This window comes from Balaenoptera musculus, chromosome 1, assembly GCF_009873245.2.
Source record: "Balaenoptera musculus isolate JJ_BM4_2016_0621 chromosome 1, mBalMus1.pri.v3, whole genome shotgun sequence".
Lineage (NCBI taxonomy): Eukaryota > Metazoa > Chordata > Mammalia > Artiodactyla > Balaenopteridae > Balaenoptera > Balaenoptera musculus.
In genome coordinates this window covers 97800928-97827258 of record NC_045785.1, presented here as the reverse complement: position 1 = coordinate 97827258, position 26331 = coordinate 97800928, and the positions used below count along the sequence as shown (strand labels likewise).

The 26331-nt window shown below is 40.4% G+C and overlaps 1 protein-coding gene and 1 pseudogene across 2 annotated transcripts; one reads left to right on the top strand and one right to left on the bottom strand.

Annotated features, from left to right (window-relative positions):
- On the top strand, positions 1 to 19148 carry LOC118901020 (annotated as a pseudogene).
- Positions 19149 to 21070: 1922 nt separating this feature from the next.
- On the bottom strand, positions 21071 to 25756 carry PIFO (primary cilia formation). 2 transcript variants are annotated; one of them, XM_036870670.1, is made up of 6 exons: positions 25738 to 25756; positions 25344 to 25486; positions 24611 to 24709; positions 23729 to 23859; positions 22180 to 22297; positions 21071 to 21139 (listed from the first exon to the last, which is right to left on the bottom strand). In XM_036870670.1, the coding sequence occupies exons 1-6, from the start codon at positions 25754 to 25756 to the stop codon at positions 21071 to 21073; spliced, it is 579 nt and encodes a 192-aa protein (XP_036726565.1). The 2 variants fall into 2 exon arrangements, with proteins under 2 accessions (XP_036726565.1, XP_036726575.1); XM_036870680.1 differs by lacking the exon at positions 24611 to 24709.
- Positions 25757 to 26331: the final 575 nt, after the last annotated feature.

The window sequence follows — 26331 nt, the reverse complement described above, 5'->3', positions numbered from 1 at the left end:
ATGGAAAGGATGCTGCTTTGGACTGGTAAGTAACACAGACCCAATTCCCTCTTCTCCTCTAAATCCAGAGAATCCTCTCCATCAAGCATCAGAAAGCAGGGACCCAGAAGTTTGCTTCCATAAAGAAAGACTTTGTTTGGATTTTTCTATGTCATTTCTCTCTTGTCCTGGCATGTGCCATCCCATTAGGTCCCTGCTTTGCCAGGCTGCTGGCTTTTTCTTTCTCTTATACATGCCCAGGTTCCAGAATAAAAAGAGTGACACCATCTGTACATTGATAGGAAGTGCTAATTAACAAAGTACTGAATTTCGAAGGCTTAGCAGGTGTGCCCTAGCAAGTCAGGCATTCCCTGAATCCATCTAACCCAAAGCACTGCTTCTGTTGTTTCCAATCCAAATCTCACTGCCTCTCTCTCTGCAATGTCCCACTTAATAGAATGACTTTTACAATGATTCTACTCCTTCATCTATCACCTCTCTCACCACCCATATCTTGCCCAGTGCCACCTTCTGTAGAGGAAGAACTAATGCTACCCTCAGTGCTCAGATCCTTAACCTGGCAACACCCCACTCCCAAAGAGCTTTGGAAGGCTGTGGTCCATGAGTACCTGAGGATGCTGAACACCACCAGTGGGAGCAGCTGATCCAACAGATTCTGGGACATCCTGGGCCTCAGCGAGAATGCAAAGCTGTTCAGCTCTTGCCCCCACTAAAGATACAGCTGAGCTAAAACAAGAGTAGATAAGCTAGATCTTGGCTTAAGGTCACTGTCGGAAGGTGAGAATCCAGTCTATTGGAGCCTTGATGACTGCGCCAGGTAGATAGGCTACTGGTTTAATTAACACACATTTATTTTATTCTGACTGTACGTTAGGTAATGTCACTTCAGTTATCTCATCTAATCCTCACAATATATTTTGAAGTGGGTTTTAATCTCCCCATTTTTGTCAGTAAGCAAATTGAGGTTAGGTGTTGTGTGACAAGATATCCAGCATCCTGCAGCTGGAAGGAGAAGAGCCAGGCTTCAAGCACAGCAGTATCTGCTCAGATCCCATGCTCTTTCTACTCACCACTCACTAGGTGGTGGGGAACCCAGCTCCAGGACCCCTTCCTCCCCAGGGTGGCTTAGACACAAGCTGTGGAGAGGAAGATCTGTACAGGACTCACCAGTAGCTGACTGTTCATTGTTAGTTACCCAGCAGTGCAACAGGTCTGTAGCTTCCCTGGGAAGCCCCGACCTGAGTCATGGATTTGTTTCTTGTCTTTTTACAGGTTTGGTTGTATTGCTGCAGCTGCAGCTTGGTAAGCATCATGAGTGTCTTTCCTTTTGATAGAGGAGTTTCCACCATCAGCAGACTTAGACATATTTGAAAATCTGAGAGAACTGGAGTCTCTACCTCCTGTAGGATACTCAAAATTGTTACAAAAAAATAAATAGAGGAATGAAGGAAGGAAGGAAGGGAGGGAGGGAAGGAGATGCAAGAGGGAGGAGATATAGAAATATATGTATATGTATAGCTGATTCACTTTGTTATAAAGCAGAAACTAACACACCATTGTAAAGCAATTATACTCCAAAAAAGATGTTGAAAAAAAAAAAAAACTAGCTCTGAAAATGACCTGAAGACTAGCAAAACAGATTTTCTACAACTAAGGATATAAAGGAAAGGCAACATCAAGACAGGTAAGAGGGGCAGAGATTCAGTCTAGTCAAAACCCCCACCACCTGTCCAGTGACCACAGGGTCACGAGGTCACCAGACTGGGGAGCCTGATGTGGGGCTCAGACCTTTCTATCATGCTCTTTCTTGGTTCACGTACCCTGAGAGAACCAGCTGACATTCCAGCAGCCCTAAAGAGAGGCCACAAGGGGTACTGAGATCTTCTGCCAACAGCCAGTGCCAGCTTGCCAGCCATGTGAGTGAGTTATTTTAGGAATGAATCCTTCAGACCCAGTCAAGCCTTCAATAACTGCTCTAGTCAACATCTTTTATATATATATATATATTTTAAATATTTATTTATTTATTTGGCTGCATCGGGTCTTAGTTGCGGCACGCGGGATCTTCATTGCGGCAAGTGGGATCTTTTGCTGCCGCGCATGGGCTCTTCGTTGTGGCACGCGGCTTCTCTCTAGTTGTGGTGCGTGGGCTCCAAAGCGTGCGGGCTCAGTAGTTGCGGTGCACGGGCTTAGCTGCCCTGCAGCATGTGGGATCTTAGTTCCCTGGCCAGGAATCGAACCCACGTCCCCTGCATTGGAAGGCAGATTCTTAACCACTGAACCACCAGGGAAGTCCCCCTGCTCCAGTCAACATCTTGACTGCAACCTGCAGTTCTCAGGAGAGAACCCAATCCAGGACCACTCAGCCAAGCTGCTCCTGAATTATAGACTCTATATGAAATAATACATATTTCTTATTGTTTTAAGTGTCTAAGTTTGGGGATAATTTGTTATACAGCAACAGATAATGAATAGAGTCAGGAATAGCTTGGTTGTTGATATTTGGCCATGAGATTGCCCAACACCAGAACTGTTGAAGAAGAGACATCCATTTATTCAACCAACTTGTATCAAGTGCCTAGTCTGTGTCAACTTCCAGGGATCCAAAGATGAATTCAAGATGACTTAAAGGAGGCCAGATACACTGAAGAAATTCTTGGCTCAGCCTGGGGACCTGCTTTAAGGCCAAGGCTGACAGCTGCCCCTGCACCTGTGCCCACTCTTATCTGCCGGACTGGCTTAGGCCCAGGTTTGAGTGATGTGGCTGCTGGCAGTGGCAAGTCTATGGCCTTGGGGCATCAGGTGAGATAAAACAGGCCCTGACCTCTGCAACTCCTTGTAGCACTGACTGCTCTCCCAGCCACACCTCTCACCCCACCAAAACCCCAATCTCATGTTTTTCCTAAGGAGTCAAACTCTAGCAAAAATAGGACACAATGTTCTTTACACACCTAATGCCACCACTCCTCCCAGAATGAGGAGGAGAGGGCAGAGGTACAAGGTCCATGTTTCTCTGGCAGCAGCTGCTCTCTCCCTATCTCTTCCCTGAGCTGGAATAAGGGGGGAGAGCTGGGAGCTGCAGCATCCTATGTCTGCCCCTGTCCTTCCCCTCCAGCACTGTGGTAGTAAAATCACTAGGGGACAAGGGGGAGAAGATGAGCTGGGCTAATCCTGCCCCTTCCATGAACCAGGTTCCTTCTAGGACCCTTGCCACTGGCCTTAAAAGTAGGGCCTGGTCCTGTAGGAAGAAAGTTACATGCCTTAAATGAATGCTTAACATCACAACTAAACCCTCCCACCATGTGTTTTTCTGGCCCTGAGCCTTGTACCTTGGGACCCTGATTCTAACACTGTGCCCTTCATTCCTTCTCTGGGCTTCCACATCCCCTGAGGGACTTGACCTCAGTGCTGAGCTAAGGCTTCCAATTGTAAGCAGTTCTGTCAGAGTAGCCAGGCCTGGGCTGGTGAGGGAACTCTCCTGGATTCTCTCCCGCTTAGATTCTCATGAATCTGGATGAGATGGGATGGGTGGTGATATGAACGTGACACCCTTGGGCACCTGTGGTCATGAGATGGCAGCTGTGCTGTTCCCATAGTGACAAAAGGGGTCTTCTCCTTATATACCGCTGGGTCAAGAGGCTGCCCAAGGTGGTCAGTGTGTAGGCACAATGGGAAGGATGCTGCTCTGGGCCTGTGAGTCTCTTACTCTTTTTGCCCTTCTTCCTTCCCACAGGTCATGGGGTGTCCCTGGGGATGGGGAGGAGGGCAGGTTTCTGTTTCAGTGAGCCTTGTACATAGGGGATTCCCCCATGCCTCAGGCTGTGGATAGAGGAACTTGGGATCCACGCCTGAGAGTGATGAAATGGGGTCCTGGGGAAATGCCACTGATAAATCCAAAGGCCCTTGATGTCCTGGAAGTCTCGTGAGTACAGCAGGTCCTAACAGGGAAACCCATCTGAGGACGCCTGGTTTTTTTATTTTTTTTCTTTGTTTGTTTCAAGCTTGGCTGTTCTGCTGCAGGTACAACTAGGTAAGGAGTAACACAGCCTTCTATCCACACTCCAATTTTCCTGATAGTTACGCCTCTTTCCCTCCTTTCTTCCAAGTCTGCATTTCCTTCTCCTTTTGCTATGTCAGGACTAGGACTAGCCCCAGCCTGTTTTGCTTGATCTCAGAAAGTCGACACTGGGAGGGGACATATAGCTCATCTAATCCAGAATGCCTCATTTTATAGGTGGGAAAACTAAAGCACAGAGAAGGGAAGCGACTTGTCCTTGGTTGTTCAGCACCAGGACTTAACCCAATATTCTAATGCCAAGAATAGTGTCTATTACCTAGTAGTCTATACTCTTCTTTGTGTTGTCTTCTTTTCCCCTCAAATGTCCTCACGTTCTTTCTAATAACTAAGCATTGGTCTGTGGATGTGAAATATTACTAAGGCCCAGATATGGGGACTCAGGAGAGGAGAGTGGGAAGAGCGTGAGCTTCAGAGCAAGACTGCCTGGAAATAGTGCATGCACAATAAATATTTGGGGAATAAATGGATGAATGAATTGGTATTCATCTTAATCTTTCAGCCTTGAGTAGTTCTGAGTCTCATCTAAAAATGAGAATGTTTCCCCCATAAGGCTGTATGGGTATTAAAATTTAAGTAAAACAATGCATATAAAACCTCTAAATAAAGCATCAGTCACATCATATGCCATCTACAAAAGGTATTTGTTTTATTGGTAATGAACTTGAGTAGTCTTTGAAGTTATGAATAGTACCCAAGGAGCATAATTAACCTCACCATTTGCTGCTATGATGGTGAATTGATTTTATTTTATGTGTTGACTTGAATTGATTTAAAGCTTTCTGAGTCATGAAAGATGCATAGGTCTTGCTGAGATTCTGTTCACAAAAGTGTCATGACTGTTTAGCCAGGTCCTTCATAGGCCTGGGAAAGGAGTGCAGCAGTATCTACCAGGTATCTGTCATGTGAACACTTAGGTAGCCCTTCCCCTTGAAGAGGTCATCAGCAAGTGACACAGACAGTGGAGACTTGCACCACAATGGCTGCTGCTTTCTCTCATAGGCTCAGCCTATAAGATAGTGTGCTATTTTACCAACTGGTCACAGTATCGACCAGAACCAGCCAAGTTCTTCCCCAAGGATGTGGACCCATGTCTGTGCACACATCTGATATATGCCTTTGCCACCATGAATGACAACAAGATTGCTCCCTATGAATGGAATGATATTGATGTCTTGTATACTCAGTTCCAAACCCTGAAAGACTGGTCAATGGGAATTGAATCCACGGTGAGTGGGAGTCAGCGAGGGATAATGGAGAGCCCAAGTTCAGTCTCCAATTTATTCCCAAATATCATAAGATTCTGAGAGGCAAAGTCCCTTGCAGATAGTTTTTTCCTGAAAAGAATACACAGATTTCTGACACATGTATGGTAAACTATGATGTAAAGACTAACGTGGGCAGATGGAGAGGCACACTTGCCATGGGGACTTTAGAGCTTGTACTTGGTGGCTGCCTATTTCCCAGAGAGTCAAGAATGAGGATAGCAGAGTTGTTTTTGCAGTACCTGTATCCTGCAAGCTCACAGAGGTCTCACTAAAAAGTGTCTGTTTGTTTCTTTCTGCAGCAACAGAGATCTGGTCACTTTGCTGGCTGTTGGTGGCTGGAATTTTGGCACTCAGAAGTAAGTCTTTCTATGGCCAGAATATGAGGGTGGAGGCAAAAGGAAGAATCCTTCAGGCTGGGGTGGGAAAATGTGATACCAGTGGGTAGGTGAAAATGGATATTCCAGGGGGAAAGAGACTGGTACTTAAGAAGATACTGTCTGCAGGTGGGAAGGGCTGACTGCAGCAGATGTGGAAACATAGAAATAGTATGGAGAAAATGGTGGGCAAACACTCAAAAGAATGTGAAGAATGGTGAGTGAGAAAGAACTGGCGTGGTGATGGAGAAGCACTTGGGTCCTCACGAGAATATGAGCCCTGGGTTGAGTCATAGGCTTTTCTTCCAGGAAGCAGTGAGAAAGGATTGGTAACCTCACAGGCTTTTTGATTCTGAGTTGGAAAAAAGAGATGATGAGGTTAGACTAGATTTGTATGTAAAAAGTTATCCAAGTCAGTGGTAAACTACTTTTTAAATTCTGAAAGTAAGGCCTTCCTATAATTATTTTGAAATTAGAGATCACAAAGTTATTTGACATGAAAAGTAACTTGCCTCTCTCTTCTTCCCTCCAAAATTCTTCAGAGGTAGGCAGCTACTCATAAAATGCAATGATGGAACAAGTTGCAATGAGTGTTTTTATTCTCAAATAGCCAAGTGAACTTTCTGGCAGTTACCTATCAGATAACAAGCTAATTCTCACCTTTGGTATTTGATCAATATTTCTTCTGCCTCAAGTCCACTCCACCAATAGAGCTTTTTTCTTATCTTGCTCACAAATCACTTATATAGGAAAATCTTTGCAGGTCAATTCCCATAACTCCAAACAATATGTCCCCCCTCCCTTTTTAGGTAACTCAGTTTGCACTAGTCAGTTTATTTCAATTAAAAATAAAACTTAATTGCTATTGAATACCTGAACTAAAAGCAAAAAGAAAAGAAAAAAAAGAAGATAAATTAGGGAGGTTTTGATCCAGGTTACAAAGGGTTTACCACAGGCTCGTTATAATCAAGAACTAACCAAGAGGGTTTAAAAATGTGTTTATAGAGTATAAAATTGCTGACTATGACAGACGAACTAATTTTTCTAGATTTCAAGGCAGCTTTAAGTACAAGACTCAGTATATTTAATAGCACATCTTTGGGAGTCAGAAGGGCTTCATTAAACGTATTCACATATTATAAATCACATCTTAATTTTAGAAACAGTAAATATAAAAAATGAACATCTTAGGATCAAAGAACTGTGATATCTAAACCACTGCCCCTGAAAGATCTCACTAATAATTTAAGTGCACATGTACCATTGATATTATAAATAAATAGAGAATATTATTGAATGGGTATACCGAAGAAAATAAAGTTTTAATTATAAACACTTATCTACTAATTAACATTAACACTTTGAGTTCACCTTAACTGTAAAAATCCAATGGTGGCTACTATAAAATGCATAATAAAAATTGATATCAGAGATGTTGTGGGGATTATTCCTGGATCTGTGATGTTAATACAGACAAACTCTCTGCCTAGATTCACCACCATGGTCTCCACAGCTGCCAAAAGCAAAATCTTCATCTGTTCTGTCATTGACTTCCTTCGTCAATATATATGCTTCATCAATATATATGCTTTTATATATGCTTCGGGTATACAGCATGATAGTTCAACATCTGTATACATTACAGAGTGATCACAGTCATAAGTCTAGTTATTAGCCATCACCATGCAGTTAATGTCCTTCACCCATTTCACCCACCCCACAACCCTCTTCCCCTCTGGTAACCACCAGTTTGTTCACTATATCTATGACTTTGTTTTTGTTTTATTTTGTTTGTTTGCTGGGTTTTTTCCTCAGATTCCACCTATGATTAAAATAACATGGTATTTGTCTCTCTCCATCTCACTCATTTCACTTAGCATAATACACTCAAGTTCCATCCATGTGGTTGCAAATGGCAGAATTTCATTCTTTTTTAAGACTGAGTAGAATTCCATTTATATATATATATACACGCACATGTATACCATGTTTTGATCACTTAGGTTGCTTCCATATCTTGGCTATTGTAAATAATGCTTCAGTTAACATAGGGGAACATATTTTTTTTAATTCGTGTTTTCATTTTCTTTGGATAAACACCCAGAAGTGTAATAGCTGGGTCATATGGTAGTTCTATCCTTAATTTTTTGAGTAATCTCCATACTGTTTTCTACAATGCTTGCACCAATTTATAATCCCACCAACAAAGTATGAGGGTTCTCTTTTCTCCACATCCTGTCCAACATTTGTTATTCCTTGTCTTTTGAATAATAGCCATTTTAACAGTTGTGAGAGGATATTTTATTGTGGTTTTGATTAATGATGTTGAACATCCTTTCATGTGCTTGTGGGACAACTGTATATCTTCTCTGGAAAAAATATCGATTCAGATCCTCTGCCTATTTTTTAATTGGAGTGTTTGGGGTTTTTTGGTCTTGAATTTTCTGAATTCTTTACATATTTTAGATATTAACCCCTTATCAGATATATGATTTGCAAATATTTTCTCCCATTCAGTAGGTTGAATTTTGTTTTGATGATGGTTTTGTTTGTTGTAAAGAAGCTTATTAGTTTAATGTAATTTTGTTTGTATATTTTTGCTTATGTTTCCCTTGCCTTGGAGTCAGATCCCCAAAAATGTCTCTGTGACCAATGTTAATGAGGTTACTACCTAAGTTTTCTTCCAAAAATTTCATGGTTTCAAGTCTTGAATTCACATCTTTAATCCATTTTGAGTTATTTTTTGTGTATGGTGTAAGAGAGTAGTCGAGTTTAATTCTTTTGTGTGTGGCCATCCAAGTTTCCCAACACTATTTATTGAAGAAAATGTCTTTTATCATTATATGTTATTTGCTCCTTTGTTATAGATTAATTGTCTACATGCATGGATTTATTTCTGGGGAATCAATTCTTTTCCATTGATCTATGTGTCTATTTTTGTGGCAGTACCATACTGTTTTGATTACTATAGCTTTGTAGTATAGTTTGAAATCAGGGAGTATGATATGAGAATATAAGGTCTTTTGTGGTCCCATACAAATTTTAGAATATTAGTTCCAATACTGTGAATATGCCATAGGTATTTTGATAGGGATTGCATTGAATCTATGAAGTGCTTTGGTATGGACTTTTCAACAATATTAATTCTTCCAGTCCACAAGAATGGCTTATACTTTCATGTATTTTCATTGTCTTCAATTTGTTTCATCAATGTCTTATAGTTTTTAGAGTACAAGTCTTTCACCTCCTAGGTTAAATTTATTCCTGGGTATTTTATTCTTTGAGATGCAATTGTAAATGGGATTGTTTTCTTAATTTCTCTTTCTTAGCTGGTTTATTATTATTGTATAGAAATGTAACAGATGTCTGTATATTAATTTTGTATTCTGCGATTTTACTGAATTCATTTATTCTTACTTTTTTTTTGGTGGAGTCTTTAGGGATTTCTATATATAACATCATGTCGTCTACAGATAGTGACAGTTTATTTCTTCCTTTTCAATTTGAATGTCTTAATTTATTTTTCTTGCCTAACTGCTGTGGCTAGGACTTCCAAACACTATGTTAAGTAGAAGTGGTGAGAATGGGCATCCTTGTATTGCTCGTGATCTTAGAGGAAAAACTTTTAGCTTTTCACTATTGAATATATTGGAGGTAGATTTATCATATATGGCCTTTTTATGTTGAGATACATTCCCTCTATGCCTCCTTTATTGAAAGATTTTATCATAAATGGATCTTGAATTTTGTCAACTGCTTTTTCTACATCTACTGAGATGATCATATGTTTTTTATCCTTCATTTGTTAATGTGATGTATCACCTTGATTGATCTGTAGGTGCTGAACCATCCTTGCATCCCTGGTATAAATCACACTTGATAGTAACATCTGATCCTTTTATTGTATTGTTGGATTTGGTTTGTTAATATTTTTATTGAGAACTTTTGCATCTATGTTCATCCAGGGTATTGGCCTATAGTTTTTTTTTGTGTGTGGTCCTTGTCTAGATTTGGTATCAGGGCAATTCTGGCTTTGTAAAATGTGTGAAAATTTTCCCTCCTTTTCAATTGAGTTTGAGAAGGATAGGTATTAAATAGCCATGTGGTCCTGAGCTTTTGTTTGTTGGAAGATTTTTGATTACTGTTTCAATCTCCTTAGTAATCAGTCTATTCAGATTTTCCATTTCTTCATAATTCAGTCTTGAAAGATTGTATGTTTCTAGAAATCTATCCATTTCTTCTAGGTGACTAATTTATTGGCTTACAATTGTTCTTAGTAGTATCTTATTATCCTTTGTATTTCTGTGGTATCAGTTGTAACTTCTCCTCTTTCATTTCTGATTTTATTTACTTGTTCTCTCCCTCTCTCTCTGTTAGTCTGCCTAATGCCTTATTGATTCTATTTATCTTTTCAAAGAAACAGCTTTTAATTTCATTGATCTTTTTGGTTCTTCTTCTAGTTCCTTTTGGTAAAGTTAGATTGTTTACTTGAATTTTTCTTTTTTCTTGATGTAGGTCTGTTTTACTATGAAGTTCCCTCTCAGAACCACCGTTGCTGCATCTGATGGATTCTGGCATGTCATATTTCTATTCTCATTTGTCTCTTGGTATTTTTTGATTTCTCTTTTAATTTTCTTGATGGTCCATTGGTTATTCATAGCATTGTTGTTTAATCTCCACATTTTGTTGTTTTTCTCATTTTTGTCTCATGATTGATTTCTAGTTTCATATCATTGTGGTTATAGAAGATGCTTTATATAAGTTCAATCTTGAATTTATTGAGACTTGTTTTATGACCTAACACGTGATCTATCATGAAGAACCTTCCATATGAACTTGAAAAAAATGTGTATTTTGCTAGTCTGGATGGAATGTTCTGTATATATCTCTAAAACTATGTGATCTAATGTGTTAAGTCCACTGTTTTATTCTTGATTTTCTGTCTGGATGATCTGTTATTGATGTAAGAGGGTGATAACTCCCCTACTATTACTATTGCTTTAAATTTCTCCCTTTGAGTACGTTAATAATTGCTTTATATATCTTGGTGCTCCTCTGTTGGGTGCATATACATTTACAAATGTTACAGCTTCTTATTGGATTGACCCCTTTGTCATTATGTAATGCCCTTCTTTGTCTTTATTACAGTGTTTATTTTAAAGTCTATTTTCTCTGGTATGAGTTTAGCTACTCTAAATTTCTTTTTAACTTCCTTTTGCATGAAATATTTTTTTCCATCCCTTCACCTCAGTCTACGTGTGTCTTTATTTTTGAAGTGAGTCTCTTGTAGGCAGCATATAGATGGATTTGTTTCTTTATTCATTCAGCCATTCTATGTCTTATGATTGTGAATCTAGTCCATTTACATTTAAAGTTTTTTTTTTCATGTAGTTACCATGAAGTTCATATATAACATTCTATGTAAATATCCCCTTTTAATCTCTCCCACATTTTATACTTTTGCTTACATCTTATTTTATGTAACTCTTAACTGATTATTGTAATTTTAGTTAATTTTATTACATTTGTCTTTTAACCTTCACATTTACTTTATTAGTGATTGATCCACTACTTTTTAAAAAATATATTTACATTTTCAAGTGAGATTTTTGCTTTCATATTTTTAAAAATTATTAATTAGTGCCTTTTTTTCATCTTAAAGAAGTCCCTTAAACATTTCTTATAAGGCCAGTTTAGTGGTGGTGACCTCCTTTAGCTTTTGTTTATCTTGGAAACTCATAATCTCTCCTTCAATTGTGAATGATAACCTTGCTGGGTAGAGAATTCTTTCTTGGAAGTTTTTTCCTTTCAGTACTTTGAATATGTCATGCCACTTCCTACTGGCTTGTAAGGTTTCTGCTGAAAAATCTGCTGATAGCCTTATGGAGTTTCACTTGTATGTAACAAATTGTTTTTCCCTTGCTGCTCTCCTAAAAGCAGCAGATTCTTTTTCCTTAACTTTTGCCATTTTAATTACAATGTGTCTTGGTGCATGTCTCTTTGGGTTCAGTTTATTCGAAACTCTCCAAGTTTCCTGGACCTGGATGTCTGTTTCCTTCCCCAGATTAGGAATTCTTCAGCTACTATTTCTTCAAATAAGTTTTTCTGTCCCTTTCTCTTTCTCTTCTACTTCTGGGACCCCTATAATGTGAATGTTATGCTACTTGTTGTTGTAGCAAAGGTCCCTTAAAGTATCTTCACTTTTTAAAATTTTTTGTTCAATTTGCTGCTCTGTCTGGATGAGTTCCATTGCTTTGCCTTTTAGCTCACTGATTTGTTTGACTACTATTGTAATCTGTTGTTGAACACATCTAGTGTATTTTTCTGTTCAGTTATAACTTCTGTTTACTTTTTAAAAATATTTTTCTATCTCTTTGTTGATGCTGTCATTGTGTTCTTCCCTTCTACTCCTGAGTTCAGGGAGCATCTTTATGACCATTATGTTGAACTCTTTATCAGATAGGTTGGTTATCACCATTTCATTTCATTTTTTTTCTGAGATTTTTGTCTTGTTCTTTTGATTGGAACATATTCTTCTGTCTACTCATTTTGCCTAATTCTCTGTGTTTGTTTTGATGTATTAGGTAAATCAGCTACCACTCCCAGTCTTGAAAGACTGGCTTTATATAGGAGATGTCCTGTGGGGTTCAGAAGAACTATCCTAACTGGCCACCAGAGCAATGTGCACAAGCCATGTCCCCTATGTGGGCTGCATATGTTTTCCTGTTGTTGTGGGGTCACAGATACTATGACAGCACACTAGTATGCGGGATTGGCCCTGCAAATTGCCTATGGGGTCTCACCATAGTGGCTGCTGGATGCTGGTGGTCAGCGGTAGCCCCTGGAATGCCTGTGGGGCCGAGTCATGGTGGCTGCCAGTTACTAGTGGGTTGGCTGGTCCCAGAATGGCTGTGAGACTCATCCATGGTGGCTGCTGGGTACCTGTGGGCAGAGCTGGCCATATAATGGCTGCAAAGACTATTTTCAGGGCTGTCATATGCTGGGGGATAGGGCTGACCCTCAGAACTGCAGTGGGGCTGTGCCCACCAGTGCCCAGCAGGGTTATTTCCTGGCTGGCTGTGAGGCACTGCCAAAACACAGAGGTAGGCAGGGCTCTTAGCAGTGTGCACCCACAGATTAGATGGAGATTTCCAATATGGTGCCACCAGTGCCAGTATTAGTAAGGTAGCCTGAGGTGGCAAAAATAGCTCCCACTAGGGTCTCAGTCCCCAGGGATCATCCCAGCTGGTCCTTACTCTATAGCAGATGCTTCAGGATTAGAAAGTGTGTCCCTTTCATCTATGGTCCATGCACTTTTCAATCTGGTGATTTTATGCAGGTTTTTGTGTCAAGAGAGACTGTGTGTGGGCCCTTTAAAAACGAGTTTTCCTTTCCCTGTAGTTCTATGGTTTTCCTGGGAGTATTTCACATTGGTTTTTAAACTCAGTGGTTTGGGGAGGGCAGGGTTTGTATCTCCTGAGAAGGATCTAAGGCTTAGTTTGCCTGATGTGGAACTCGAAAATTTTATTCCTCAGGGAAAATAACTGTACTTTAAAAAAAAATTTATTTGAGTATAGTTGATTTACAATGTTGTGTTAGTTTCAGGTAACTGTACCTTTGTTATACTTCGTGATTGTGGATCACTGTGGCTGGAGTGTGGTTTTTCCTTGATGTGACTGTATCTCTGTTTCTTCTACCCATCTCAATGCTGTCCTTTTACCCTTTGTTGTGGAGACTCTATTCATCCAGTTTTCAGGCCCTTTCTGGAGGGAATTTTTCCATATGTAGTAGTAGATTTGTTGTATCCATGGGAGGAGTCAGTTCAGAGTCCTTCTACACTTCCACCTTGAATCCTCTCTTCCAAGAAATTCTTGAATCAAGAAGAAGGAACCTTTCATTATGTCATTCATTCAGTAAGTATTGAGTGCATTCTATGATCCAGACACTGTCCTTCACACTGGATACAGAGTAGTGAGTAAGATAATTGTGATACTTGCTCTTGTGGGGATTACAGCATAGTGGAGGATACAGAGCAAAACAAACAAATAAATGAATAAGTAATTGTCAATCATGATAAGAACAATGATAGCAGCAAATAAGATGGTCAGGGGAGTCTACTCAAAGAAGCGACATTTGAGCAACAACATGAAGATAAAAAAGCAACCATGAATACAAAGGATAGGAAGAATTTTCTAAGGAAGCGATAAAAGCATTTGCAAAGGCTAGAGGCAGGAAAGAACAAATGCTGAGGATAGAGCTTCAAAAGGGAGAACGAAGTCACAGCAAGGAAGAGAGTTTCTAGATCCTCTGCCAGGAGTTTCTGGTCTTTTTCTCTAGAATTGTCATTAAATGAGACTTAGATTCAAGGACTCTTACTGTTTTTATCTTTGTTCCAAGTTATACCTTACCAGAATCTATCCCTATATTTCAAGGGCTATTTCCAGAAATGGGGAATTGCTATGAGCTGGAAACCATCTCAAGAAGTACTCACCATAGGAAATAGATAATGAAGACAGCCACTAAAATTCACCCTCTCTTCTCTCCAGGAAATGCTACAGGCTTTTGAAGAAGAGGCTAAAGAAAGAGGAAAACCCAGACTGCTGATCACAGCAGCTGTGTCTGCAGGCAAAGGGACCATTGATGCGGGATATGAAATTGCAGAGATTGGAAAGTGAGTGTGAGGAGTCTCTCAGGTTCTCCAAATCCCAGAGCAGAGATACCTAAACGTTTTGGTAGAAAGCATTCCAAGTAGTTGTGTAAACATAATGTTGAGAAAGTTGGTACCATCAATTGCCAACAATGTTTGAAGTGGTTCTGGGATAAGGTGGTGACCCCTTTAAATTGTCACTGTAGTAGGCTTTGGGGGAAAGAGGAACAAGATTCAAGACCTTGGAAAATCTTTATATGTAACAGCTAACCTCATTAACAGTTTCTTTTGAAAAAGGCTATAAAATTTTTTAAAAAGCTATTATTGACAAAACAATAGGAGAGATATTCACCTGCAACTCCCATGGCCCTAGAGACATGTGTTTCTGAGACACATGCTCTAACTACCATGTTTTCTTACCTTCTGCTCTGGATTTGCCCTGTTTATTTCAAGAAAGTAAAGGAGACTTTCTATCTAGCCCTATGGAAGTCACAGAAGATAACACCCAGGAAGCCACATTAGTGGGGCCATATGGATATCTACTTGACATCATGAGTTTCCACAGCTACCATTTCTTGCTCTTAAATTGTCCATAAGAAAATGCTCCCAGGATCTTGATGGCTCAAAATCTCTTGCTCCAGGCTTCTTGATTTCATCAGTGTGATGACCTATGACTTCCATCATGGCTGGGACACGAGTACAAGACACAACAGCCCCCTGCGTGTAGGATCCAAGGATCAAGGCGACATATGTTCTTTCAACTGTGTAAAAAAGAAAAGACCCAAATCATATGCAGATGGAAGACAGGGAAGGGATTGGGAAACTTGGTTGTTGGAAAACAGGGTTTCTCTTTGGGGGACAATTAGCTAGACTTTGTTAATCATATGGAGAAAACACTGGTAAGGACTAATGTCTGTGTTACCTTCTGCAGGAATATGCCATGAAGCCCTGGAGAGACAATGGGGTCCCTTCAGAGAAGCTCATCATGGGGTTCCTCACCTATGGGAGGACTTTCTGGCTCAGCACTTCTGACACCTCAGTCTGTGCCCAGTCTCTGGAGCAGGGTCATCTGGTCCTTACACAGGTGAGGATGGATTCTGGACTTACTATGAGGTAACTAACACAGCTAATTCAGGCTAAAATGCCCTGGGGAAAATTCTTCCACTCTCCAAGTCATTTTGTTACTCCTCTGCTCTTGAGATCCTATATCCCAGCTTTCACGGATCTAACAGCTCTGAGCATAGCAGCCTGTGGAAAGGCAGGTTGATGACTGTGGAATACTTTTCACTTAAAAAAACCAAGCTGAATTTCCTTTTTGGGTTTTGAAGTGTATGGGACCATATTTTCTACACTCCAAAGCTATACTGAATTCTGTTACATCCATGTAAATAGATGGAGAAGGATTTCAGTAGTTTAGCCTAGTGATGGCATATAATTGGACCTTCTTTCCAACCTGAATTGATTGCATGTACTCAAATCTTGTGTTAAAAATTCAGACTGATAGGTGAATAGTTAGCAGTGTTTGCCAAAGACTCGAGTGTTTGTGGAAGAATGACCTCAGCACATTTGGTCATGCTTACCATTTCTCAACTAACCTGTGGTTATAGAATTAGAATTTCACTTCTTTGTACCTGGTTTCATATAAATTTGTGTCTTCAGTTTATGAAACAAAATCACTTTCTAGAGAAATATGTGAAATTAAAGTAGATATTTCACAATGCCCCCTTTTCCATCTGTCTCCCATTTCTTACTATTTTTCTCCCATTTAAGTCCTTTCTCCTCCAATACATGACATAATCTGTGACATACTCAATGTTTCCTTCTTCACTCCTCCCATAGATCTGCACATTCCTAAGTGAAGTCACAAATGCCTGGATAGAAGACCAAAAAGTTCCATATGCTTATAAAAACCCTGAGGGGGTTGGCTATGACAATATTAAGAGCTATGGATATAAGGTATGAACAGTGTAAAAAATTACAATTCTAGCTTCAAATCCTAAGTGGTTTCAAAGTTTTAAATATGTACAAAGTGGAGTAGACCAACCTCATTATGACTTACCTTTCCACCAAGACAGAGAAAACAATATGATTAAATATAGATTTAATGATACAGTGTACAATATATAGGAGAATACACTGACATATAGTATAATATTCTAATATGTTTAAAATTTATTGCCCAATTTTTGTCCAATATGAATCTATACTAATTCATGTGAAATGGTTATAAGCTAGATCTAAGACCAACATTTTCATGGACAATAATGAAAATAATCCTTTACATTTTTACCTAAATGCCTTGCAACCATTATCTTACTTGATTCTACACAATCCAGTGAAGTAAGAAATAGCATCTCCATTTTACAGATGTGTAAGCTGAGGTTCATAGATTGTGTGACTAATCCAAGGTTACATAGTTGGAGAATGCAAAGGCAGTAATTGAACATGTTATCTGGCTCAGAATCTAGGCTCTTTCCATCGCACTACTCTGTCAGTTCATCTTTACAGAATCCTGGTCAGGAGAAAAGTGGTCAACATGGAGGAGAAAGGGGCTGTATGGTGCAGTGGTTAACAGTCTAGACTTTGGTGTCAGATATACCTGGTTCTCAAGTCCTGATCTAGGATTGGGTGAGTTCCCAGAAATCTGTGAAAGAGTAATAATAATAGGATCTACCCAGTAGTTCCTGTGAAGATTAAGCAAGTAATGAATGTTAAAATGTAGCTTAGCTTGGACTACTAGTATTAAATAAATATTAGCTTTGTTTATATTAATACCCAAGAGTTTATTAACTGGAGCAAGAAAACAAAAATAGAACTGAGTTAGACAATCATACCTTGAATTCACAAAGCACATATCCTTTCATAAAAAAAAAATTCATAGGGTTTCAACCCACTTGCAATTTTCTCCCTTATATCCCCTTGTCACCCTGTACTCCATTCTTTGTCGTGTAGATGCCATTTGATTCTGGCTACCAAGTGCTCTTTGTGTCTGCAGGTTGACTTTCTCAAGGAGAACAATTTTGGTGGGGCCATGATTTGGGCCATTGATCTGGATGACTTATTAGGCTCCTTCTGCAATAAGGGCAAATATTCACTCACAATCAAGCTGAAGTCACTCCTGGGCTTGTCCTCAGGTGCATCACTACTAAGTTCACCACATTGTTCTAAAGATGATGTAGGTCAAGCTGCAAGAATGGCAACTGCAGAGGGACAAGAGTGCATGGAGGCAGCCACAGAGCATCATGTGAAAAAGGGACAGATTTACAGGAAGAGGCTTTTTAGAAATACTTTTTTCAACCAAGAGGCCAGTCTAAGTTCAGTAGCTATGTGGGCAAAGATTTGAATACACCTTATACCCTAGAGGTGGGCCTTTCTTCTCAGGAAAATTTTGTCTGGGAGGAAGAATCTGATATCTTGAAAGTGAATCTGATGCATGTGCTGACATTTTCTCTAAACTAGACAGCTTCCCTGTCAGTGCAGTGCACCATATCATAACTTAGACATAAGCAGGCCAGTTAGCCACTTCCCACCTGCTTTAGTTACAGATTTTGTCTTTGGGTGCTAGTGGGGAGGGTCGGAGGTAGGTCTTGAAGAAGAGCAGGCACAAAGGCTCACATTGCTGATTGGTCCATGACTCAGCAGTGTGAGGAGAGAAACCCCTGCTCTTCATATGGCTTTGCATGTTCCTTGGTTAAGCATCCCTGGGGTAAGGCTAAAGATGGAGGTAGAGAAGTAAAAGATATGAGGGTTCCGTATGTCTCTACTCTCAGGAATTGACAGAATAATTGATTTTTTAAATTGTAAAACCTGTTAAGAGATGATTATAAAAAGATGGGCTCAAATTATAGAGTGAGGGAGTAAGAGGTAGCAAATTCTAGTGGTGGAGAGGGTTCTAGTAATAGAGTAAAATGAAATATAAAATGTCTGAATTGCCAGAGGGAGAAAAAGGGGAGAAAAAGCAATGTTGAAAGGAAACAAGCAAAAATAAAGCATAAGAAACAAAACATAACAAGATGATAAAATCTAAGTATAATACTTGCGGCTAACAAGATGACAAAATGCAGATGTATTACTTATGACAGAAATATGGATAAGCCTCCTCTACGAAAACACAAGTATTAATTAGCCCCCCACATAAAATCCTTGGTCAGTCATGGTAGGGTTGGGTTCACATCTCCCTCAGTGGAAACGTAGCATAAGCCCAGGCCTGACAGCCTGCTAGGACTCCAATGGCCCTTGTTCTCCCTTCCTGCTTGCTTTGGACATCTGTCCCCTTGTTGTCCCCTTTGGACATTCTTCCCAACCATAACTTGGAACTCTCACAGGGCTCAAGTTCTTGGAGAACAAAACTGATATAAGAGGAGGTCTATAGTTTTTGCTTCTACATTCAAAAACAGCTTATGATGATGTTCTGAAATGGTCTTTTTGTTCTTTTAGAATGCACTCCACCAGCCACCAAGACCTGGTACAACCCACCAGTGACAACCGGAAATGAAGTTTCCTGTGCCAATATCGGTGGAGACAACCCACCAGTGACACCCGGAAGTGAAGGTTTCTGTGCCAATATCAGTGGAGACAGCAGCAGTGGCGGAGAAGGTGGTGGTGATGGGGGCAGTGGAGGAGATGAAGGTTTCTGTACTGGTAAAGCAGATGGCATTTTTAGCAATCCTAAAGACACCACCAAGTTCCACCAGTGTGTTGGAGGCAAGACCTTCCACTCCCAGTGTGCTCAGGGTCTGGTGTTCCACCAGAACCGCAAGTGTTGTAATTGGCCTTCAATTTAAAATGTTGGAAAAATTCTACTTTGTCACAAATGCTCTTGTGCTGCATGTCAAACTTAATCTTCCAATACTCCATGTAGTCTACATATTATATCAATCTATCTGTCAATTTGGAAGCCCTACGTTACTAAAGCAGCATTATAATTAGGTTTTACTCCATTAAGATCTAAAAAAAACTGTAAACCCCTTGAACAAAACCCATATGTAAAATAAATGACACTGTATACTTTATTTTTTTGTATTCATTTGTATTCTTTCTTAAGTACTTGTATATACAATTAAGCATTTCAAGGGACCCTGGAGGTTAACTGAAGCTATAGTAAAATTTTTACTTTTTGTCAAATCAGATTACTATTTTAGAAAGAGGAGTTGCCTTCCCTGGCAAAAGCCTTGAGAGTATGAACCAAAAAACAGTGTGAAAGATGTTCTCTCATCCCTGTCAATATCCTCCAAAGAAGGGGCCCAAGACCCTAAGTCAGAAAAAATAATGAATGCTAAATTACCACCTCTGAAAGCAGCATGTGTGTGGATCCAAAGGAGAAAAGGGAGGGAGGTGTGCTAAAGCGGTGAGAAATGTTAATCTTGATTTATCTCAAGTCATAAAAATACTTCTTGACAAGATAATAGAAATCTTTAAATGATCAGATTAAATGAAGTAAAAGTTTTTAGACTGAGGTATATTTAGCATTATCTCAATATTCTAATTTGATTTCCAGTGGACTTGTCTTTCACCATTTTTCTTCAGAAGATCTTGGCCCCTAAGGAATTAGGCCTCTCAGCATCATATTCCCAGTAGGTTTCAACTCCTAGTGCTTCTTTCATCAGCTAACACTTATCATATGCTGACCCTGAAGAGTACAGCAGGCTACAGCTTTTTGAGGCACTAACAGCATCTCACTCTTTGGTATCCAGACACATGAAGACTTGCCATCGGTCTGATAATTACTAAGAAGGCTAAGTAGGCACAAAAGGACCTTCCCATTAAAAGATAAGGTAGACTATACTTAATGCCCTTTCTGAAGGAACCATACTTGAGTTATTTCAGTTTGTGCTGGAAGGAAAAGGCCTGTCTCCCAGGCCAGTGTCTAGATAAGTACATTGAATGTGGCTGCTATGAGTTCTGACCTTAACACACCTAGAGTAACTTGTAAGGCTTCAGGGCATCATTCAAACTGGGAGTGGGGAACAGATCCAATTCACTAGCCTCCCTGGGGAGTCCTTCTCATTCTTAAGTCCAGGCTCAAGAAGCCAGTAGTGAGTTTATTTTGATTCTTGCTCTATCCCCAGTGTTTGCCACTCTGCCTGATGCATGGTAGGAGCTCAATATGATGATGACTGACAGACTAAATAGATGATGTAATGGGAAAGGGGGGATATTTTGATTCTGTGAGTTTTACACAAATCTGGGAAAGGCAATCAAATCAGGACCTCCCCAATCCACGCTGGGGAACTCAGACACTTGGAAGAGCTCCTAAAACCTAAATATTATAAGTCTTTAAGTATCCTCTGCATCTAGCAAGCCCAAATACAAGGCCAAACAAGCCATCCAAATCCTTGATATGTATAGACTAACAGTCACCTATCACGAGGGCTAGTGGTAGAAAACATAAAACTCATGCCTGGGAATTAGAGCTAGAGGGAAGGGACCCACAGGTATTTCAGTAAAGTGAAGCCACCCCACTGAACACTCAGTAGGAACCCCCTTGACCCATCTACATGTATACACAACAAACCAGCACATGGAGAGAGAGCCCTCTGAACTAGTCTTTATGCTGTCATAGAGTAGTTATGAGCCCCTTGCCCCTCCCTGTGCCCCATGCTGGCAGACAGGAGGGCCAGAGCAATGCAGAAGGACAAGAGCAGCTGTGTCCTCAATCCTGGAGAGTCTGTGGTCAGGAGGAGCACGTGAAGGTAGTCACAGCTTTTCAGTTGTAATACAGGCTTAGGTAGGCCACACGGTTCCGATGTTTTCTAAAGTCTTTGTCTGTGGGCAACTGCAATGGAAGAATGTTGTCTAGGTTAATATTAGAATGAGAACCCTCTGCCTCTGGTCTTCTTGGCTGTGCAAAATAGAACTCTATGTTATAGCTGTTGTGGCCTAGCTGAACCCCAACTGCATAGTAACCTAGCCTTAGTGAATCTCTCAACATTACTATGTACATGTACTATTTGTCATCTTACTCTGGTATATATCATTCTAGGAATTATTTTCTACTTGGTAAATTGTCAAGTATGGCTGGTAAACTTCTTGAAAATGAAGATTATGTGTTTAATACTTGAATGTTACCCATAGGCACAATGATGTTAATACGTTTGATGTTTAATAAATATTTGTAGAATTAATCCAAAGTTCCACTAGGGGAAAAAAGGCACCTCTGGAATTATGACAGCTGACATGGATTGAGAGCATTTATTATGTTACAGCTACTGTGCTAAATGCTTCTCTACAATATCTCAATCTTTACAACTTTATCAGATTGAGTCTATTATTATATCTATTTTAAAGATAAGCAAACTGAGGCTTAGAAGAGTTAGATGACTTGCACAGGATCACAAAGCAAGCAAATATGGAACTAGTATTTGAACGCAGGCAGTCTGTTCCTGAAATCCATGATCTTGACAGAACGATCCATAGCCCCTTGATGATCTAATATGCAAGTGGTGTGATGGAAAGAACACTGGCTTAGGACTCACAAGATCTAGATTCTAGTTGAGCAACTTCTACAAGCCACTTAATTCATCTGAGCCTCAGTTTCCTCCTCAGTCATAGAGGGATAAGTATCTCTGACTACTATACATTATTTGAGAACTAAATAAGAAAATGTGACTTGTTTGCTCACACGCACATTTAAAAATCAAGTGAAATTGTGTAACTCTCCAAAAAGATCCCCATATGCATATACACACAAAACTGTGCAAGTGATTTCAGGGGAACAAGGATTTCTTGAAGCTTATTCACAGACTCCTGGTTAAGAATCACTGATATACATGGACGTATTAGGTAAAGGGCTCCATAGAAGTCCAATCCTATTACCTCTGTTCTCAGTGTTCTTTTCTGTAAACATGGAACCTGAGCCCAGTCTGGAGATCCAAATTTCATTGGCCAGGTGACTTTTTTTGGTGGCTTTATCTCTGGGTTGTATGTGGTGGGGCTAGAAACAAAAATACAAAACATCATATGTAATGAGTTAGTGGCCATATATGAATTTCTACCTCTGATCTAAAGTCCTAACTCTTTGGGGAATGGTAGCCAACTGATTAACATAGGATTCCTTTACCTTTTAATGTATTTCTAAGTTTTAGCGTTCAAGATATCTAGTCTTGACAAAGTAAAAATCAACTCTATTTTAAAATATTTCCAGAACTTCAGTATCCTTAGCTGAGAGACCAAAAGTTCCCAGAAATGGTGGGTGATAAAAGACAACTAACACAGTGATACATAAGTACTGCTCATGATATAAAATTGAGGATAAAAGTGCAGTGGTAATTTAAAGTTATCAGTAATCTAGGGACAGCAAAGCAGAACCAGGTGAAATTTCTTGATAATGGGATTATTTAATAATTGCCTTTGTTCATAACACTTTGCCTTTTGGTGTAGACTCTTTGCTGTGGAAATAACACATAGAATGGACAAGGGAATCAATATTCAACATCTCCACTTCCTTACTACAACCTTGAGAAAGTTACACTCACTCTCTGACCCTTGGATTTCTCACCAGTAAAAGAAAGACCTTGACACTGTGCCCTACAATTCCACACATTCTGAAAGGCTTCCTAAAGCACTTATAATGCCTCCCTTGGTCTATTAGGCCTACGTATTCTAGCCCCGCCCCTCCTCCTATGCTCTCATTTCCTCCTTGCTCACTGCACTCTCGCCAAACTAATCTTCTTTCTTTTTTCCTCACACCAAATTCCTTCCCAGTTTATAGCGTTTGCACTTGCTATTCCTCCTCTAGGAGAAACTCTGGGCCCAGATCTTCACAGGGCCAGCTCAGTCTTGTCATTGTGATTTCAGGTAGTGTCATTTCCCCAAAAAGACCTATCTTGACAATCCTTGCCAAAGTAGATTCCAGTCCACCACTCTGTATGATATCATCATCCTGTTTGATTTTATTCAGCACATCACCAGGTCACCAGACTTCCTGATGCACCCATGACAGCCCTAGTTTATGGCTACCATCTTGGTATAATTGTTAATAAGACACCCTTTCATTCTCAGAAGTGTCACTGTCTGACTAACAAATAATATGGCCACTCTCCTTATTACCATTGATATTTTCTTGTTTATTTGCTTCTCATTGTTTGGACTCTAGAATATAAACTCGAAGAAATCAGGAATCTTGTGTGATGGGTTTAATGCAAAATCTCTGAACCCTACAAATCTGCCTGGCCATTTATAAATATTTATTGAATGAATCACTATACTCTACAATTTTATAATTCTAGAGACCTGGAAGGCAAGAGGTTGAATCTTTAAAGACAGATGATTTCTTATTTAGAGGGCATGGTTGGGATGAAACCCCTTTTTGTACTTCCTTTCCTATTGCTATTTGTTGAAGCGCACCAGAAAAAGGGACACATACCCAGGATAACAAGAGTCCTTTGAGTATGTCCTAAATCGAGGCAGCAAAGAATTAAATGGAGCAAAATTGTGTTTGTGTTTTTGCTCTCGAGGATTGACTGTCTGGTACATGCCTGGGTAAGGTGTCATATCCTGTTTCCAAGAAAAAGACCAATATGTTAGAGGGTGATATATATATATATATATACACACACACACACACACGAAAAGTCTTCTAAGTAGAGAAAACAAAATCATCCTTTTCCTGTTCATATATCAGGTATGGTTTAGAAACAAGCCTATAGTAGGTAGAAAACTAAAATAAGGGTATGGTTCAGCTACCTAAATGTACCTAAAGCTTAGGATGTAGAAATAAACCTATGGTGGGTAGAGAGCCAAGGTAACTTATTGCAGCTACTATCCCCACCATCCCACCATCCCACCATCCCACTCAGAGATTCTTCTGGAGCCAGTATCCCTCTCCTTGAGCTTAAGTGTCAAGAAAACGTCCAACAAGAGATTAGGAACCTATACTGAAGACTTGAAGGCCAATCACGCAAAAGGGTGAAGAAGTTGGATTTTTTTTTTTAACTGACAAGATAATATGATGCATATAAACAAAGCTTCCAGTATTTTAACATCAGGTGTCTCAAGACTGAAGCCCTGCCTTGGTACCATTCATTCTGAGAATTGTTTTCCACTCTCCCAGTATACTCACACACACATTTGCAATGCTAACATCCAAGCTTTTCTGATAGGCTTCTTAGTAGCTTTTGCCCAAATGACTTTTTTTCTTGAATTTCAGGGCATATTCTTTACATAACCTCCAGCTTTGCTCCCCAGTGCAAATACACACAGCAACATGGATCACACTAAAATCTAAGCACATTCAGCCATTTCTCACCTTGTTAATTGGCTTAAACCTCATGGCTGTTCTGGCTCCAAAAGCATATCCTTTTATACTGGTTGGGACCTTAGAGAGGTTGTATGCCAAGCCATACCTCTTCCGGTAGTATATAGAAAACAAAGAAAGAAAGAAAAAACATACATAGAGAACATTATAGTTATTAAAACAGAATGAACTTAGAGTATTCCTGAATCTTCTCTGCCAAAGTTGCTCTTTCTTTCTTGATTCCTCTGCATCAAGACCATACAAGCAATTACATAAGTAACCCAGGCAACTCTACAAAGGAATGTGGCTGGATAGGTAGAGTGATTGACATTTCTCTACTTCCAGTGAATCCACTCCTCTGAGCCCCACAGAGCTGAATCTGCTGTAATGCAACTGTCAGTCTGATTATATGATTTCATAAACTGACCTACCAGCACAGCCACAGTCCAGATTTGGACTAAGGGGAGCTATTGAGTCACTTGACTTTGGAGGTAGGAATGGAGTCTCTTTTGGTGAGGACTATACTGGGGACTGCATGAGGCCAAGGCTTGTGTTTGGTGGGAGGCAAAAAGGGAGCAACTGTCCTTTGATTTCTGATATTGGCCCTGACAGCTAGTTGTAGAGGACCAGGGCAATTTCTCATGTTGGGACCCTGAAGGTCACAAATCCCATACAGTTTTTCTTCCAGGAAACTTGGGTATCCTTAGATACCCTGAGACCCACCTAAGGGAAGGTGAATACTCACATCTTCTGCTATGTAACATCCAGGCCCTCTGTTGGGCGCTCCCCTAAAAGGGAGCAACTTGTTCCCCAACAAGCTTGGGGGACAGGAGTGAGGAAAGACCTTCCTCTGTTGACATGTTCCAAAGGAGTAGTTAACCAGCGGCTCTGAAGATCAAGAAACAGGAGAAACTCCACATGAGGGAAGACCCCTGGTCTAAGTGAGAGCTCGGGGGCAGGTGGGGTGTAGGGAGGAGGGGCAGAGCTCTTAAGAGCAGGCCCAGCTCTTAACAAAAACCAGATCAACTCCATGTAAGGAGGTGAAGCGCATTTTCCCTTCCTTCGCCCTTCTTCTTTCCCAGCCTCCCTACTCTTCCTCTTGCCTCTACTTTTGACTCCTCCATTACAGCCCTCCTTACCTGCTTTATTGAAGCACATCTCAGCCATGCCACCAGGGCCAGAGTTTGTGTACTACATTGCCTAAGAAACAGAGGCGGGGCTGGGCAGCCCCAGCTGCCAAGCTCCCGGAGAGGAGTGGCTCTGAGCTAGCCTACTCAGCAAGTGGGGAATCCTGCAGAGCCATCCTTGGGGCAGGAACTGTACCTCCAAGGCCAGGAGCACAGGGGAGTGAGAATTCTGCAGCTGGGCAGGAGGAAGGGGGTTTGCTGCATCTGAAGTTGTAGGCTGAAGAGCTTTGGAAGCTGGGCCACCAGAAATGCACTGTTGAGGAAGCAGGGACCCCCATGTTCAGGATGCCCTGAAATCCAAGCTACTAGGTTCAAGGATGTGGGAAAACACAGCCTCTGCAGTGGTGGCCTATGGGGGTGGGATTCCTGGGAAATGCCCAGAAGAGGGGAGTTGGGGACCTAATGGAGCCCAGATAGATCTGTATTAGGCCTCTCTTAGACACATTTTTCCCTTTCTTCAAGCAATTCCCATCAGGTTACCCCCTTCTACCTCTAAGTGGTGCTCGAGGCTTTAAAAGGTCTGGAGTCCTTAGGGGAACAGTAAGA